The sequence below is a fragment of the Pan troglodytes genome, chromosome 6, assembly GCF_028858775.2.
Source record: "Pan troglodytes isolate AG18354 chromosome 6, NHGRI_mPanTro3-v2.0_pri, whole genome shotgun sequence".
NCBI classification, from domain to species: domain Eukaryota; kingdom Metazoa; phylum Chordata; class Mammalia; order Primates; family Hominidae; genus Pan; species Pan troglodytes.
In genome coordinates this window covers 93,354,344-93,373,789 of record NC_072404.2, presented here as the reverse complement: position 1 = coordinate 93,373,789, position 19,446 = coordinate 93,354,344, and the positions used below count along the sequence as shown (strand labels likewise).

Here is a 19,446-nt window from a genome sequence, read left to right as displayed (position 1 = left end):
AAAATGTGTGGTGAGCAGAGGTTTTGACCAAAAAGCAGATTTTCTAAATGTGAAACATTAGAAGAATGGCTCCTTTTAAATTGTTGGAAGAGATCAGCTAAAATCAAGGCCTGTTTTATTTGGAAATGGGAATGATTGTTTTTCAAGTCTGAGATATAACCTAAATTTCTTGAACACAAGTTGTGTTAAATTGACAGTGTTTTTCTTGGATATTCTCATTTTCTGTGTTAATGAATTTGGTTTTCATTTTCTGTGCATACTTCTATTTTTTGGCTGTACCTGAAACTAGATGAGATTGTTAATTCACATGCAAAAATCCCCACATCTGTAGTTATCATATATTGAAGAAGACACTAAGATTGAAGGTCCTTTCAGCAATGAATATACTTGATAATTTGATTGAGTTATTTCCCACTAGAGTCCACATTTGTAAGATAATAATTATCCTCACATATTTTAGAGAGGTCAGTGCAGTGCTCAATGACACCTTCACTCATGCCCAAACACCAAGAGAACATAAGAATCTATACATGTAAAATATTGTTTTCTTTGTTGTCATTTTCATGCTTTTAACATTGCTTTTGTTAGACTGTGGCTTTCTGAGAACAAGGATTATATATTATGGATACTCTTTTCTACATGGCGTCTTGCACATATTTGTGATCTAATAACAGGCAACTGAATGTAATTGCTTAGAGTTCTTTAAGTTATTCAAGTGTTTGTATGAACAACTACACTAATTTGGGAGGTAATAGTAGACCAACTTCTCCCTCCATTGTTCCAGTATTAAAGCAGAAGAATGTATGATTGTTTTCATTTTTATTCTGCAGTTGGATTATAATATCCTCAAACTTACCATGTGATGGAGGCTTCCTTTTAGTATCATCATAACGATGTTAATATAGTATATTTGTTAACATTTTACAAATTTGTTTCACATGTCTTAGGCTTAAAATATTTGTTTTTATATGAACTATTTATGACAGACAAGGTGAATAGATCTCAGTTTGAAGGAACTCAATTTGAAATAAACATAATTTGAAAAGTATGCATCTGAGCTCAGAGAGGGAAGAGTCTTGTTAAAGGACACAGAAGCTACAAGTGACTAAATTAAATCACTGCACACACAGGTTTCTTTTTTTTTCTTTTTTTTTTTTTTGAGACAGAGTCTCGCTCTGTCGCCCAGGCTGGAGTGCAGTGGCGCGATCTCGGCTCACTGCAAGCTCCGCCTCCCGGGTTAATGCCATTCTGCTGCCTCAGCCTCCCAAGTAGCTGGGACTACAGGAGCCCGCCACCACGCTCGGCTAATTTTTTGTATTTTTAGTAGAGACAGGCTTTCACCGTGTTAGCCAGGATGGTCTCGATCTCCTGACCTTGTGATCCACCCGCCTCAGCCTCCCAAAGTGCAGGGATTACAGGCATGAGCCACCGTGCCCGGCCAGGTTTCTGTTACATATGTGCTCACACACAAACATACACACACATTTCTGGAGCCTAACTTTACCAATGTGATAGTAATTCTTTAGTTTGTGACAGTAATTCTTAACATGTCACATTAATTATTCTGCTCACCACCCATCATAAGAATACATACTCCTCACTATATATGCATATTTACATATATAATATATATGTATGAATATGAACAAGTAGAAATTTTTGAACAAAAGAAAGCTTTGCAACAGTTATCCAGGTTAGAGTATTGTATTATTGTATGGATCTTTTAAAAAAGCTTGTGCTAAGCAATTCTACTTTAAAACTATTATTCTCCTACTCTTGTTCACTGGCACACTGAGCTTTAAATATGAACAGGTAATATTTCATATGTTTCATGTTATTTCCAGAATCTGTATAATTTCCCTGAAAAGGATAGTAAAGTGTGGCCTTGTGAAATATACTTGAATGCATGGTCCCAGAGCAAATGTTAAAAGGTTACACGCATAGGACAAATGATAATGATTATTCACAGGTGTAAAGATCAGGACTAAATAACTTGGATTATATGTGGATAAAGCTAGTTTCAAGTTCTGATCTCTTCCTGGTCTCTTAAGAATGGTGCTGACCTGTACGTGTATATTTCATTGTTACCTGGATAAAATAATACACTAAGGGATAAAGGTAGATTATTGTAAGAATATAAATGTCTGCAGTATCCTAAGTGCCTTCAGTGAGGTACACTTAGCTTCGTTGCACATAGCATCTTAAAGCTATGAAGCTATTACATATTTTATATAGTTTGCGAGGCACAGGCATATCAACCCAGGAACATTCAAAAATACTTTTTGAGGTGGAACTCTAAATATTGCTGATATACATTCTGTGTAACCTAGACAGTCCCCTCCCCTCACCATTTTTCTTTTCTTTTCTCATTGCACAGATATTCATGACTGCCTATCATGTTTTAAGCTCTAGGTTCACCGCATCAAAAAAAAAATACAACAAATACTTATTCTCATGGAATGTATATTTCACTGGGGTGGCAGGGGAGACAGACAATAAGCAAAGGAAGATTAGATAGATAAATGGAGAGATTAATCAATAAATTGTTTAGGATATGTATCATACCAGACAATAAATCCAATTGAGAGTTTGGAGAAGGAGTGAGAGAGCGGAGGTTCATTCTGGCTGTTGTGTGGAGACAAGGGTTGGTAAGGTAGAAACTAAGAAACTAGTTAGGAATCTATTTTAATAATTCAGATTGGCAATAGTTTCCTGAAGGAAGATGGTATTGAAGAATGTGGTAAGAAATGATGATAAATAAGGATATGCTGATAGATAGAATGTTGGGTGTGAGAGAAAGGGAGAATTCAAGGGTGGCCAGGGTTTTTTCCTGTGTATCTAGTGGAATGACACTGCCATTTACAGGAAAGGGGAATGACAGGAGAGGATTTATTTTGTTTTATACGGATTTCACTTTTCCCTGCCCACCTAGTCTTTGCTGAAAACTGAAATAGACCAATTAATATTTTGATTTAAATTCTTATGCTTAAAAGAAAGAATAACAATGGTGACAGCAATACATAATATTTGATAGTACTTATAGTTTGCAAAATATTTTAATATCCAGTAACGCATCTGCAATGTATGATCACCCTAAAGATTTCTTTCTGCACCTACTCCTAACCTTCAGAACAAAATGAATACATTTTTCTAGAGATATAAGGTATTTTGTAAGATACTTTATAATGCATAAAGAACAATTAATATGTACCTACAAAATGAACAAACGAAAGATACGTTTCTTGAAATATATCAATTGAGTTAAAAAAAGTAAAAATGGACTGTTCAGAATGGTATTATTTATTAAGCTGTGAATTAATATATATGCTATAATTTGTCTCTCAGATCCAAAGTTCATTAGTGCCCACCTCATCTCAGAGAGTGACAATCCTGAAGATGACAAAGTATACTTTTTCTTCCGTGAAAATGCAATAGATGGAGAACACTCTGGAAAAGCTACTCACGCTAGAATAGGTCAGATATGCAAGGTGAGGTAAAGAAAAAAAAACTGAGAAGGATGTCATTTTCCCATAACAGCTTTGCTTTTTAAAATTTTCTACCTGTGTGCATATACAATAAAAATTATGGCTAAAGCTTGACTGACATAACAAATAAATGGTAAATAATGATTGAATATTATAGTTGGTTATGAGTAACTCTTCGCAGTCAAATATACAGGTACAGGTTGTGAGGTAACTGGCATTATTTCACAATTACATTACGTAATATTTGTTTGAAATTCTACAGTAACAAAATGGTTTCATTTTACCTGGGAGAAGGTAATTTATGTTTTTTCAGTCCTAGCACAGTTTTCTATACCTTGTAAGTTTTTAAGTTTTGGTTTTGTTTTGAGACAGAGTCTTGCTCTGTCCCCTAGGCTGGAGTGTAGTGATGCAATCTCAGCTCACTGCAAACTCCGCCTCCCTGGTTCAAGTGATTCTCCCACTTCAGCCTCCCAAGTAGCTGGGATTACAGGCACCTGCCATCATGCCTAGCTAAGTTTTGTATTTTTAGTAGAGACGGGGTTTCATCATGTTGGCCAGGCTGGTCTTGAACTCCTGATCTCTGGTGATTTGGCCCCCCAAAGGGCTGGGATTACAGGCATGAACCACCTGCACCCGGCCTACCTTGCAAGTTTTGAATAAATATTTGTTGTTGGGAGATGTGAAGTATTCATTTAAGAGAGAAAAACATGAAAGCTCGTTTTTACAAACTGATTGTAGCATCCTATGCACACATATACACACACACACAAACACCCACACAAAAACAATTTTGAAGCTGTGAGCTTTAACTATCTGAGGTATCTCACTTATTGTGTGGCATAATGTCAAATGTAATATTGCATTATACTGTTAGATACATAGAATAAAAATTGCTCAATAAACACTTATAGATTATTAATTAGTATCATCAGTGTGAAAATATAATAGTTCCATTTGTTTCCCTCTACGGTGCATAGTGCAGTATTCCTGCAATATGAAAAAGTTAACTCTTAGTACATATTAAAGCACCCTTCAAATAAAGAAAATCATAAGGCCACATTCAATGATTGTCTTAAAATTGAATTCTATCTTTTGAAGAAAGCATCCTGAAATTTAAAAAATCTGTTTCTTTCTATGTGTGACCTGTTACCCCAATATGATCTAATTATTACCTCTACTATATTCAATTACTGAAAAATTAAAAGTTTTCAATACTTGAAAACATATAAATAACATGTGAAGTAGATGAGACTTTTTTCTCCACAAAATACATGTCATATTTAAAAGCACTACTTTCAAGGCTTAAAAAAAATCTCTAAGGTGTTTAAAAGTATATAAATAAAATATAAATCAGTTTTACTTTAAAGGAACATGTGCTCTCAATATATGTACATAAATATCATTTGTGAAAACTATAGTTTCTAGTAAACACATACCTCAATAGTAGAATTTATTACTTTGCTTAGGTTAAATCAGTTTTCTTCAAGGTGAGATTTTCAAAATGTGTTCTCTGGAATGAGTTTCCTTTATTAACGGTTATTCAAATATTTTCTCAACGTGTTGTTTGTAAAATATAAATTGCTTCAACTCCTTCAGCTCATAAAATATTTGATGCTAGCGTGCTTTTGTTTGAGCTCTATTTTTTGTATGTGTATTTAAGGCATATATTTATCATCCATTCATTAAATACTCACTGAATGCCTACTGTGTACAAGCACTGGCTGTGAACCAGCCTATGTAGGTTAGATCTCTATGAATAGTAGGTAGGAGAGAGAGCATTATACTAAAACAAAACGAATCCATTCATTGCAGAGTAGAAAGGAAGTTTAAGTGATTTTTAAAGATTCTATCAATCATTTATTTTAATAGACAGTAAAAATTGTATATATTTACTGTGTGCAACATGATGTTTTAAAATGTGAAATGGCTAGATCATGCTAATTAATATGCATTATCTCACATACTTATAATTCTTCGTGGTGAGAAGACTTAAAATCTACTCTTTTCACAATTTTCAATAATATAATTCATTTTTATTAATTAAAGTCATGGTGTTGTACAATAGATCTTTTAAACTCATTTCTCCTAAGTGAAATTTTATATCTTGGACCAAATCTCTTCATCCCTCCCCCAAAGGCCCTGGTAACCACCATTCTACTCTCTGCATCTGTGAGTTCAGCTTCTTATATTCCACATATAAGTGAGGTCACGAGGTATTTGTCTTTCTGTGCTTGTCTTATTTCTGTTAACATAATGTCCCCCGGTTTATTCATGTTGTCTCAAATGACAAGATTTCCTTCTTCTTGATTTTTGCTTTTAAACTGTAAATTGACAATTATGATTATATAAATTTATGAGTACAAAACAATGTTAAGATTTTTGAATATAATGTGTAATAATTAAATCAACTAATTAACACACCCATCACCTCAAATACTTATTTTTTGTGGTGACAGCATTTGAAATTTACTATGATTTTGAAATGTATAATACATTATTATTTATGATACCACATTATGCAACATATCTCAAAGAAAAAACTGTTTTTTCCTCTTATCTAATTGATTTCCTTTTTCTTAAGGCTGAATTGTAGACCATTGTGTAAATGGACCACAATTTCTTTATCCATTGATCTGTAGATGAACATGAATTGACTTTATAAGTAATCCCTTGAATAAATAAAGGGACTACTCACAATAAATATCCCTTAAAAAGTCAAAAAAGCTTGAGGGAACGATTCGACCACAAATGTAACAATAAGTGATAGTTACCTATATCTGGTCATTTAAAATGATTAGGAACTTTTAAAACATGAGAAACTGTATTTTATGTTTGTCTGAAGATATGAAGAAAATAGAAATGTTTCAAATTATCATTTTCATTAACAGTGCCTAACACTGGTGTTCCCTTCTTTCAGAATGACTTTGGAGGGCACAGAAGTCTGGTGAATAAATGGACAACATTCCTCAAAGCTCGTCTGATTTGCTCAGTGCCAGGTCCAAATGGCATTGACACTCATTTTGATGAACTGCGTAAGAAGCTAGTGTCTATGTATAGAGAATATTTGTTCAGACTTTGCCATTCCATAAAAAAGCAACTTTCTCCAATTTTGTTTTTAAACAGAGGATGTATTCCTAATGAACTTTAAAGATCCTAAAAATCCAGTTGTATATGGAGTGTTTACGACTTCCAGGTAAATAACTTTTTAACTACCTTATAGAAACTTAATGTTATTTAGGTGCTATCCAAGTACTCATAATTTGCAAAAGTATATTTTTGAAGGGCAAGTGTTGCTTTAACCTTTGAGCTGTTGTGTACTCTTGGGTGACTGAAAGAAGTTATGATCTACGTAGATGTTTGTTTTCTAAATCAATTTTAGAAAAAATCATCATTGTAATGATGTGAATATGTAATAGTGAAACAGTTTGAAATGTTCATGTCATCTTATGCATATCTTTGACTTTAAACCTTTGAATATAATGTAAAATATTATACAGATGGAAGTCTGAGTTTTGGGAAGAGTTTGTAGGGATATAAATTAAGGATGGAAAAATTAATTTAAAATTTGTTGAAAATATAATGGAAAAAGTTCTCTGTCTCTTGATCTCTGTCACTTTAGTCAATTGCTAATGAATGAGATCAGAGAAAAGCCCATCAGCAACTCCACTGAAAGTCCTATCTTTGCCCAGATGATTAGCATGGGAATCTGGGGACAAAATACACCTGGAAATGTCAAAACAGTCCATGGTTCTTCCCAGTATCTCTATTCCACAGATGGGATATTTGCTACACTTTTCTGCATTCTTTAAACCTTTAAACCTAGAACTAAACTAGAAATGTGTATGTTTGGAGAAAGTTGATTGTTTACAAAAGAAATGTTTTAATTGCTTTTAGGTAATTTAAAAAATTATTAATACAATCATCACTTCTCAACCTTTTAGCTAAGATTGTGTGAAAAGTTATTAATATAACAATTGAAGACACTTTACATAGTGTAAATAGTTTTAAAGCTTTTTAAGTCAGTAAATAGATTCTCTTTGTAAAAAAAATCTACTTTTTTTTCCTGAGGCTCCATTTAGTTTTTTATTATCTACCTTGTAACCCAGATTTTGAAATAATCATGTAAAAAGACATAAACAAAATAAACAAAAACCTTCAGCATTACAGCACTAGGGTTACATTATAATCACATAAAAAGACATAATAAAAACAAAAATCGTCACCATTACAGCACATAATAAAAACAAACAAACAAAAACTTTCAGCATTACAACATTATGACTGGTTTTTTTTTTTTGTAACCAGTGTCAAACTCAAACTTAATTTCCTTGTCCTTTTATCCCTGCCCTGCTTTTCCTGCTCTTTCTCCACTGTCTCCTTCCCTTCTTCCTTCCCCTTCTACTTCCTCTCTTTCTCTCTCTTCCTCTTGCCTCCTTCCCTCTTTCCTCATCCTTCTCCTTTTCCTATTTCTCATCCTCCCTAAGTCTCTCGCTGTCACTTAAGCAGAGATTATTTCCCTCTAGACTATTACATTCAGTATAAAGTTCACATTACCTGGGGTTGTTGAAATTTCACATGTACATTTACATGCATATAAAGAAGGATATGCATTGGGATATGGATGAAATGTTAAAAGAAAAATAATTAAAAATTGAAAGTCAGGAAAAGTACTGCAAGTAACTTTGATAGCAAAGAAAATGATTAACTGCAATGTCCAACACTGTTTTATTCTGTAACTATTAAAGCCATTACAAATTGCTTGGATGTTTTTACTCAATAATTTTTTAAAATCACATAAAAATTAAGAAATCCATATTCCTAAAACTATTTGCAGTTCTGCATACCTAAATAATATTTCTTCCCTTTGGAAAAAAAGAAAACCAGAATGACTAAGCTACAGAACTTGAGAGACTCAAACAAATATGAATCCATTTCTTCTGTTTCCTCATTGCTTAGTGCAGTGACTCAAATTTGAGTGTGCATCAGAATCTCCTAGACAGCATGATAAAATTCAGATTCCTAGGCCTTGCCTCCAGAGTTTCTGGCTCAATAGAAATTAAATGGGACCTAAGAATATGCAGTTCAAACAAGTACCCAGGTGATGCCCATGTTGTTTGTCTAGGGACCACCTTTTGAGAGCTAGAGATAAAATAATTTCACCTCTTTATGTCAATAGAATGGATATTTGTATGTGAGACCTAATAGCTACCTATCATACTCCTTAAGTAAGTATTTCGATGATAGCTGACTTAATCAAAGATAAGCAAAGAATAATGGAAAGGGGATAGATAACCCAAACATTACAAAGTGTGATGTATCAAGTATGCACTAATTTGCTATTTGTTCTGCTATGAAAATGTTATTAAATTCTGTAAGTATTTATTAAGGTTTACTCTCTGAAATGCCATGTGATATATGTAATTGATGTAGCCGAAAAGAAGCCAGGCATGGTCTCTTCCCTCATGAAACTTGCAGTCTATGAATCGCTGTCTATATGCAGTAGTTTCCAATAACAAACTATTGCAAGCACATGTTGCTCATTTGGTCTGATTTATATGTAATTTTCAAGGGGGAAAGTTTGGTTAAAAGATAAGCATTCCATATTTTAAATGTGCAGAACTGTTTAATATCTTTGTATAAATACATTACTCAAGCCACATTTCTATAAGCCTAATAAAATGGAATTTTTTTTCTTTTTTCTTTTTTTTTTTGAGACGGAGTCTTGTTCTGTAGCCCAGGCTGGAGTGCAGTGGCACGATCTAGGCTCACTGCAAGCTCTACCTCGGCGGCTCACACCATTCTCCTTCCTCAGCCTCCCGAGTAGCTGGGACTACAGCCACCTGCCACCACACCTGGCTAATTTTTTGTATTTTTAGTAGAGACGGGGTTTCACCGTGTTAGCCAGGATGGTCTCGATCTCCTGACCTTGTGATCCGCCCGCCTTGGCCTCCCAAAGTGCCGGTATTACAGGCTTGAGCCACCGCGCCCTGCCATAAAATGGAAAATTGTGGCAATTCAGTGGCTTACTTCCAGTCTATCTGATTTTTTGTTTAGCGAACAAAATTTTTGTTTAGTGAAATGATGAGTATAATTGCTGTAATTCTCCACTTTAACTGAGTGAAATAGCTACTAACGTAATTATTTTCTGTGTTAGAAAGAGCTGATTTTAAGTGTCTTCACAAGAATCAACTTCTACTTGATCTAATACTTTTGGGAATTTAAAAATAATATAATGTGGCGCATCATTTGACACGATCTTTTGTACTAGTTTCAGCCTACAAAGTGAGTTCTTAAACATTCTTGCTAATTTAAAAGTTTCCTGGTTTCAGTAATAATGCTTGAGACTTAACCAACATTTTAAAAAATTTCCCCATGATATTAAAATTACATATTCATTTATAGTTTATATGTATTTGTTTTTCCTATCAAAACTTAGTACTCTATGTTTCATATGAAGGCGTATATTCCATGAGTACTGAAGCCATTTTCACCTATGCCTTCTATTTTTAAGAAATCACAATTTTTTGTTCTTTTGTGTATTGTTAAATGCATACATGTGACTAGAAAAATCCCAAACATTATTGCTAAGAATTTATATTCATATTTTAATAAATCATATCTAAAATGTAAGAACTCAGTATCAATATTTCTCTTACCATTGTATAAAGATGAACTTCTGTTTTTATTCTTGCTGTCTTGTTCAGTAACATTTTCAAGGGATCAGCCGTGTGTATGTATAGCATGAGTGATGTGAGAAGGGTGTTCCTTGGTCCATATGCCCACAGGGATGGACCCAACTATCAATGGGTGCCTTATCAAGGAAGAGTCCCCTATCCACGGCCGGGAACTGTAAGTAGCTTAGGTGTTTAAAATATGAAATGAATATATTTCTGCCAAAGGTCAAAAAACAATGCAGCTACAGACAGATATTAAATGTATCCTGTAATGTAGAAAAAAGATTTCAAGATTATAAATTAAAGCAAGACAAAGATTTTCCATGATTGAATGAAATTTCACATTTAAAAACATGTTCTTTACAGATGTCAGTTCTTAAATTCAGTATAAGATATAAATCTAAAATTATTAAATCTTATTTTAATTTTTGACCACACATTTCTAAATTTTTGCAAACTGTTTTTACATGGTAGTAGAGAAGTGCAGAAATAATTTTCAATCTCATGAAAATACATTTTATTGTGTCTTCCAGGTTTTTACATAAATATTTGATATTTCTATAACCTTAATTTTATAATTTACATACAAAACAAGAAATACAACCTTACATTCCTTAACTGTTATATTGTTGTATTATTGTGTATGTATATACACATACATAGACATATATATGTGTGTATTTATATATACTCATCCCATTTCAAAACACATTCATTTTATTTCTCATGAATTATTAATATTTTTCAAGCTAGTGGCAAAGAAAATTGATTTCTCATTCTAAGCTTCTTGTAAGATCAAGAATCTCTCATAATTACATTTTAGCTCCCAAGCTTTTACATTAAATGGTAGAAATTATTTAAGTGTAAGACTAAAAGCAAGAGATTGGAGATATTGTACTCTATAAATGCTTGCACTGCATCAATAAATATTGTGAAAGGAGACGGTGAAATCTTAATTTGTCATTTTTGTTGTATTGTCTTACATGGAGTGTTTACATCCAGAGGTGAGGTTATGCCAGTGCAAAACCATGCATCTTTCTGGCTGCTGGGGCCATTATCTCTTCTGCTTGGTCATGATGGGCATTCTGATTGGTCTTTTTGTGCAGTGCAGGTTGCTAAACACTTTGAATAACACTTTTCCTTAACTAACTCTGGGATTATTTTATTTATTACATATCTCAATGGTACTTTTTTAGCATTATGTTAGAAACAAAACAATAAAGAATAGTTTATATTGTTTTTCAGTTTGAAAAGAGAATTTGTATTTTAGCATGATGCCATAGTAAAAAATTAAATGTATTCAATAAAATTATTCTGAGCATCTCTAATCCAAAGATTAATTGCATTTAGTTGTATATTCCATTCATTATGTCAAATACTTCACTTATTTTACTAATAACACTCATGCTTGTGGCGCTAATAGAGGCACCAAACTTCTCCAGTACACTGAATTCATTACATGCATTTGTAATTTTGCCTAAGAAAGAATTCGTGACATAACTAAATCTCACTGAGAATTAAGATATATTTGGGAAATATATACTATATATTGCACTACTTTTTTCCTTTATTTTATTTTTGAGACAGATTCTTGTTCTATTGCTTAGGCTACAGTGCAGTGGCATGATCTCAGTTCACTGCAACCTCCACCTCCCAGGTTCAAGCAATTCTCCTACCTCAGCCTCCCAAGTAGCTGGGACTACAGGCATGCACCATCACGCCCAGCTAATTTTTGTATTTTTAGTAGAGATGGGGTTTCACCATGTTGGGCCAGGCTGGTCTGCAACTCCTGGCCTCAAGTGATCCACCCGCATCGGCCTCTCAAAGTGCTAGGATTAGAGGTGTGAGCTACCATACCTGGCCTGCACTACTATTTTAAGTAGAACCATTGAGGCCATGTGTTATTATATAATTTATAATTATGTTTACTAGATTTTAATCAAAAGATAATTTTCTCTTTATCTTAATAGTGTCCCAGCAAAACATTTGGTGGTTTTGACTCTACAAAGGACCTTCCTGATGATGTTATAACCTTTGCAAGAAGTCATCCAGCCATGTACAATCCAGTGTTTCCTATGAACAATCGCCCAATAGTGATCAAAACGGATGTAAATTATCAATTTACACAAATTGTCGTAGACCGAGTGGATGCAGAAGATGGACAGTATGATGTTATGTTTATCGGAACAGGTAAATTTTTAAATTTCAGCTGTAAACTTTTTTCCAAACACTATGTTTAACTGATTAAGTTGATCTTTGAACATCTCAGGGGTTGGGATGCCAACCCTCTGTGCAGTTGAAAATCCACATATAACTTTTGATTTCCCCAAAACTTAACTACTAATAGCCTACTGTTGACTGGAAGCCTTACCTATAAGATAAACAGTTGATTAGCTTCATATGTTGTATGTCATATGTATTAGATATTGTATTCCTACAATAAAACAAGCTAGAGAAAAGGAAGTGTTCTGAAAATTATAGGGAAGAGAAAATATATTTAATGTTCATTAAGTGGAACTGGATCACCCTTGTCTTCCTGTTGAGTAGGCTACAGAGAAGGAAGAGTAAGAGTTGACATTGCTCTCCCAAGGGTGGTAGGAGCAGATGAAAATTTGTATATAAGTAAGTGGACCCACACAGTTCAAACCAATGTTGTTCAAGGGTCAAATGTATACTAAGAACTGAGGCCAGTTTCTATCGTTACTTTCAAGGTATAATTCACCTTTAATAAATGACTAAATAACATGAATATTCTTCCATTACAAATTTATTATCTTTTCTGACAAGTTGAGACATACTAATTTAAAATAAATTCCCTTTTCTGTGACAAGTAGATAAGTTTAATCAGGTAAAGCTAATGATTAGGTAAGCAATCAGTGTTTATAATTGCATCATAACTTTTCTGGCCAGTGGCTTTTTAGAACAAAGATATATTACTCAAATCCTGCCTTAAATTCCCAAGACATTCAATAATAGTTCCAGAATATTAGTACAAAATTATCTGAACTTTAAAATTACAATAAGGTGAACATCATCTAGTAAATAAATGTTAGCAATAAAATTTTTTCAGTGTTTCTGTCATACAATGAAAAGAAAAAAAAATTCATTAGAAAAACAACATAATTGATTCAAGTAATTCTTAGATACATTTCTATGGACATTTAACAATTCACTTTTACTAATTCCATAATTAGAAACAGACTTTTTCAGGTATATTTTCAGAATGAATTCCATTGTTATTATGATATATTATTTTATTTTTTCCCAGCTCTTTTTAATAGTAATATTATTTTTGAAAGTCCCGGTTACAAATCTGATACTTGCTACTTAGGGTCAGATTCCAAGGTAATAAATTTCTAGTCTCCATTAACGCTGTTAACTGACATAAATCAATGGGAAACAGAGTGAGTGCTCCACTGAAACCTTGTATAATAACATTTATTTTCCCTTAGTGAGAAACAGAAAAAAAAATTGCACTAACTACAGGAGAATGGCAACCATATAGTAACTGCTTTAAAGACTTAAAGTTTTATAACAAAATTGTGAAATACTTATGTTATCAGGTGTAACAGTGTCAGGTTCTGAGTAATATATTAAAGTCTACTTTTATGAGTGAGAAAGTTTCTCTACCAAATAAAAGAATCCAACGCAGACCCAGGGTTTCATAAAAGTCAATGAATTGCAAGTATCAATTTCTGGTTATAAATATCCTTAGAACATATAAGAAATAATAGTATTTCTCTTGGGTAAATATTAGTTTATCATTTAACATCAAATTATAATTGAATTTCTTTGCAGAGGAATTAAGTTTGTTCAGTCATGTCACACTTGCCTTTTTCTTCACCTCTGGCTTAAATGTATTGAGAAGTCTCTCACTCACTGTCAAAGCAACAAAGCTTGCTTCTGGGTATTTGACCAAATAAACTTAATCATGAGCTTTTAATTCCTCTTGGACACAATCTGTCTTTAAAGGCACCAATTTCATGAGTGTGTTGAATGTCTGATGATGTGGATGGCTATTGGTCAGTACAGACCAGGGTCATCTGTCAGCAAAGTAAACTGATTACAGTAATTTTATCTTTTAACTAAGTTGCACATCATAGTATATTGATCCTAGTTGAGTAATCTGATTCAATTTGTGTGAAATTGTTTGAAATACTACTCAGTAAAACTTGATCTGGAAAAGAGATAAAGTTGTGTTTGGGTACCGGAGACATGATCAGAAGCACTGAGTAGATTAACCTAATTTACCTTTAATCTTTAGTGTTATGAGTAGTCTAAGGTCCTGTAAATACAGAAGGATCTTCTTAAAAGTGTACTTTTTTTGGTTTAACTTTACAAGGGATAAATTAGCAACCTTTCTTGATCTCATATAACATATCATGTTGGTTCTCCAAAAACAGTTATCGATGAATTATTTTTCTCATATAATTTATTCTTTGTTGACAAGATTTTTTTGTTGACAAGATTTTCTTCACAATAACTTTGTTGAACTTGATTAAAAGGAACCAATTGAGGCTAACTAGATTTGATCAAGTTTAGTCAGAACTAGAAGGTTGAAGAGTAAAAGTTTTGAATTTAATAAGCCCCTGTTCCTCATTCCATCAAGGAATAGGAACATATCTGTAATACTGGAAAATTAATAACTTTTAAGCCCAACTTAGAGTAAGAGTGACAACTCTTGTCATTAAAACAAGTTGTCTCTTTTAACAAGGCAAATTAGAAAAACAAATAAGGTTTGAAATCTCTATAAAATGCATTCAATATTTTTATGCTGTTGGCTTCTGAATGTTAAATTTCCTTAATGCTCTAAAATGGATTAATCAAAGTGTACATTTTTGAAAAACCACAGTAATAAGCAATTCTAGGTGTTTACTTTGAGAAATCGGGTTATTGTCATTCATCACATAATGGCCATTGAGCCATCATTAGGAACTTCTAAGTACTAAAGACTTTTAGATGACAAGAAGAGCAGCCAGGACTCTGAAGCTCTGACTACTTCCCTTGCTTGACAACATTCCTTGCATTTTTCATTTATATTTAGTCTTCATAGTAGTACCCTGATTTTGTAATAAAAGTGGAAGAACCTGTCGTGACAAACTGACGTTATTTTTAGGTTTTGTTTCTGAGATACCAGGCAATTAAGGAGATATTTTTAGAAATAATGAAAAGAATTGATCCAACCCAGGCAATCTCTGTAATAATTATTATATTTTAAAAAATGTATGCAGTCTCATGATAAAACCTTCTTCAAGGCTAAATATATTTCTAAAAATTCAATCTTTTATTATTCCAAGATTGTGTTTATAGTTTACCTTTATACTTTGTCTAATTGCATGAAATGCATTTGAATATATATTTTACTTATGTTTTGACCAAAAAATGAATTAAAAGGAAGACCGATATCAAAGGTTCTTTGTCTGACAAATACATATTTCATTCATTAACACTAAACTCTGTTCAGATCTACTTAACTTGTGGTCTTCTCCCCACTTTCTTTCAAAGATGTTGGGACCGTTCTTAAAGTAGTTTCAATTCCTAAGGAGACTTGGTATGATTTAGAAGAGGTTCTGCTGGAAGAAATGACAGTTTTTCGGGTGAGTGCTGCTTAATTTCAAGTGTCAACAAGTTCAGTTGTACGTCTTTCCCCCAGGACAGCTGCACACTGAACTTGGTATGGACAAGTAGTCTAGCATACATACCCTTCTAATTAGCTTGTCAATTAGAAAGCCAGACACTAGTCAAAATAAACCTTGAAACTTTCAATGCTAGTTAAATCTAAAGATGTAAAGAAATGTATTTTTGGCTCATATTTTGTTTTCTCAATGATAAAATATATTATTTACATTTTATATTACATTTTATATTATTTATGTAAGTTTACCTCAATGAACAAACTCTTCCCCACTCCTAAAATCTGTTTTACACATGATTGATAGTATAACTGAAATGATATGTAACTTCCATGAATGTACTAAAGGAAATATATTCGGAATGACAGAATACTGAAGACATTTCAGTCAATTTTTAGCTTATGTATGAATTATTTCATATTTTCTTAAAGAAATCATTTGTTAGCAAAAAAAAATTTGAGAGGTTTGTATCACTGACAGTAAATTTGTTATAGATTCCTAGTCTACATGCTTAAGAAATGTACATATATTTGTCCCTTTATCCTGAATCACAGATGGCCCAGGGGGATTTGTATAGGGTTGGAGGAATGGGGGTACGGGTGAGAGAGGGGTTGGGTGGAAGCAGCAGGACATGGGGTGAAGGGAAAGAGGAGAACTAAAGTAGTCTAACATATACCATGTGTCTGTTGTTCCTTTTGGGGAGTCAGCTAATAGAAATAGTTTAAATTAAAGCACACCTTGAAATGATTAATGACATATGACAGAAAAATACATGCCTGTAAATGTGTTATTTGAATTTTTTGATAAAAGAATAGAGCAAACATCTATTACATCTATTGAGACATTTATAACTGCAAAAAAAAAAACATGTATTAGAAGAAGTTGGTAGACAGAAAAATGAGAAAATATTGCATCTAGTCTGACAACTTCAAGTGATCTCATTTAGTCTTCAGGTGTCTGTGGTAGTTTACCTATAAAATGAATGGGCTGGATTCAAATTTTCAGTTGATTCAATATTTTAATGGTAAGCAGTTTTCCCAAGATGTCTTACCCCCAACAATTTCGTACCTATATACAATGTTATTCCTCACTCTTCAGTAGTATTTTAAAGAAAAAATGAGGTATAATATGGAAAGCTCCTAATATATATTCATTCAATTGGCATTATAATTAACATTGAAACATACAACTGGTGAATTGTAGCATAGATGTTTTGTAATAACAAACTACACAGTGTTCTACTGAAAAGGGTTTAGACTCTACAGTCATATCTACATGACAAATCCATTTGGAACACCTAAACCATCCCTCTGAGCTCCACCATCAGTAAAACAATGAGCATAATACCTATTTCACCAGGACAATGGAAGAATTAGAAACACTATCAGTAATGCATCAAAGACAGTAACGAGTACTTAGCTCAAAATGTCATTAATATAATTTTATTTTAGTTTAGCTAAACTGAAAATGAGCTACATTCCGAGTAGCCTTTCCTATTAATCCTTGGTTTAAGTCTTCAAGATAATAAAATAATCATAATACTATTATGATTTTTAAAATCAGGCACATTAGCCTTATTTGTTTATAATAATTTGTATGCTAAAGTATCAATGTGATCTAATTTATCAGTCTGGTATAGAGTGATGACTAATCCTAATCAATCACCATGTCCCATAGATTACCCCAATGAACAAACACATTGGTACTTTATCTTAGAAGTTAAAAACAACAACAGCTAACAACTGTCCAAATGGACTCTGTTGGCCACTATAGAGTATGTATGTTTAGATTTAGAAAACTATACGGGCACTCAGGGGTGGATAAATTGCTGTATTGTCTTTATTGTTATATCGCCAAAACCTAAAATGTCTTTTAAACCAACATGTATTAAATGAGTGAATGAATTAGTATTGATGAAAAAATGAAATAAATACAAGAAATTAAAGAATTTAAGGCCTTCCTCAAGGAGACCATGCATAAAGTGAGGTGCCCAAGTATGAGAAAGATAAACTAGGAACAGTCACAAGTTATCATCCTGATTCTGCACCATATTATTCTCCAGTAGAAAACCTTTACCAACGTATATTTGGAGACTAATTTTGCCACTACTGTTGCAAATGAAGTTACAGGAGACACTAAAATATTGTTATCTTAAGAATTTCTAATTTCCAGAGTCTCTTACTTCTGTATTTGTCATGGTTCCTTTGCATATTTCCTTTCAGTTATAATACATTTTAAAAACAGGGTTCATTAACTAATTTCCACTGTAAATAAATGTATATTAGTAGATATGATAGTCCTGGCACAATGCTAAATTCTGGTGATACAGAGATGAACACTATAAAAATGGTCTGTGACTTCATGCAGCTCAAAGACTCTGATGTGTTATCCATCTCAGTTTCTAGGACTTACTTAATTTTCTACCTATTAATACAATTACATTTTATTTTGTAGAATTGTATCATATCACAACATTGTAAAAATAAGGTTCTTTTTTATTATTTAATTATTTTCTGATATTATGAATTAGAATGTGCATAATTTTGCATTTATATTGTGTTTTCGTGAATTTTTATTATTTATATCTCCAGGGATTTTAAGTTTATATTTCACATCTTAGCTATGTTGTTTAGTACATTAATGAGGATTTTAACTTAAAAAGATGTCAATTTAAACTGACCTACTAAATAACTTTTAACAAAATTATGAGACTTTGGAAACCAACAATCTTGCAAGTATAGTCATGGGCTGCATAACAACATTATGGACAAGAATAAATCCCACATATGACAGTGGTCCCATAAGATTATAATGGGCCTAAAATTTCCTATTGCCTAACATTTTCAATACTTCACTTTCTGTTGTTATTTTACATTGTACTCCTTCTACTTATAAAAAATTACTTATAAAACATCCTCTGGCAGATCCTTCAGGAGGTATTCCAGAAGGTAGCATTGTTATCATAGGAGATAATGTGTTATCTCCTATAATATAGAGATATCAAATATATGTGCTGTTGACCCTGAAGTCCTTCCAGAAGGACAAGATGTGGAGGTGAAAGACACAGATATTGATGATCCTTACCCTGTGTAGGCCTAGGCTAGTGTATGTTTTTGTGTCTTCATTTTTAACAAAAGGAGTTTAAAAAGTAAAATAATAATAACAAATTTTAAAAATAATAATTTATCGAACAAGAATGTAAGGAAAGAAAACATGTTGGGACAGGTGTACAATATGTGTTTTAAGCTAAATGTTTTTACAAAAGCATCAAAAAGTTTTAAAAATTCAGTAGTTTATATTGTAAAGTACTTGCAGAAAGCTAACATTAATGTATTACTGAAGAAAGAAAAATACTTTAAAAAAATTTAGTGTAGCCTAAGTGTATGGCGACTATAAAGTCTGCAGTAGTGTATAGCAATGTCCTAGGCCTTCACATTCACTCACCACTCACTGACTGACTTGACCAAAGCAACTGCCAGCCCTGCAAGCTCCATTCATGATAAATGCCCTACACAGGTGTACCATTTAAAAATCTTTTCTACCATACTTTTTTTGTACCTTTTCTATGTTTAGATATGTTTAGATACACAAATACTTACTATTGTGTTATGATTGCCTAAAATATTCAGTACAGTAGCATGCTATACAGGTTCG

At 32.7% G+C, this 19,446-nt stretch overlaps 1 protein-coding gene across 6 annotated transcripts in view; it reads left to right on the top strand.

The window, feature by feature from the left end:
• Positions 1 to 19,446, top strand: part of SEMA3A (semaphorin 3A) — a 554,212-nt gene that overhangs the window by 494,845 nt on the left and 39,921 nt on the right. For all 6 annotated transcript variants that reach the window (XM_054687612.2, XM_009453467.5, XM_054687611.2 and 3 more), the window contains 6 exons: positions 3,346 to 3,488; positions 6,403 to 6,517; positions 6,609 to 6,678; positions 10,190 to 10,334; positions 12,130 to 12,349; positions 15,665 to 15,756. In XM_054687612.2, the coding sequence (XP_054543587.1) occupies positions 3,346 to 3,488; positions 6,403 to 6,517; positions 6,609 to 6,678; positions 10,190 to 10,334; positions 12,130 to 12,349; positions 15,665 to 15,756 (785 nt within the window). The remainder of the gene's footprint in view (positions 1 to 3,345; positions 3,489 to 6,402; positions 6,518 to 6,608; positions 6,679 to 10,189; positions 10,335 to 12,129; positions 12,350 to 15,664; positions 15,757 to 19,446) is intronic.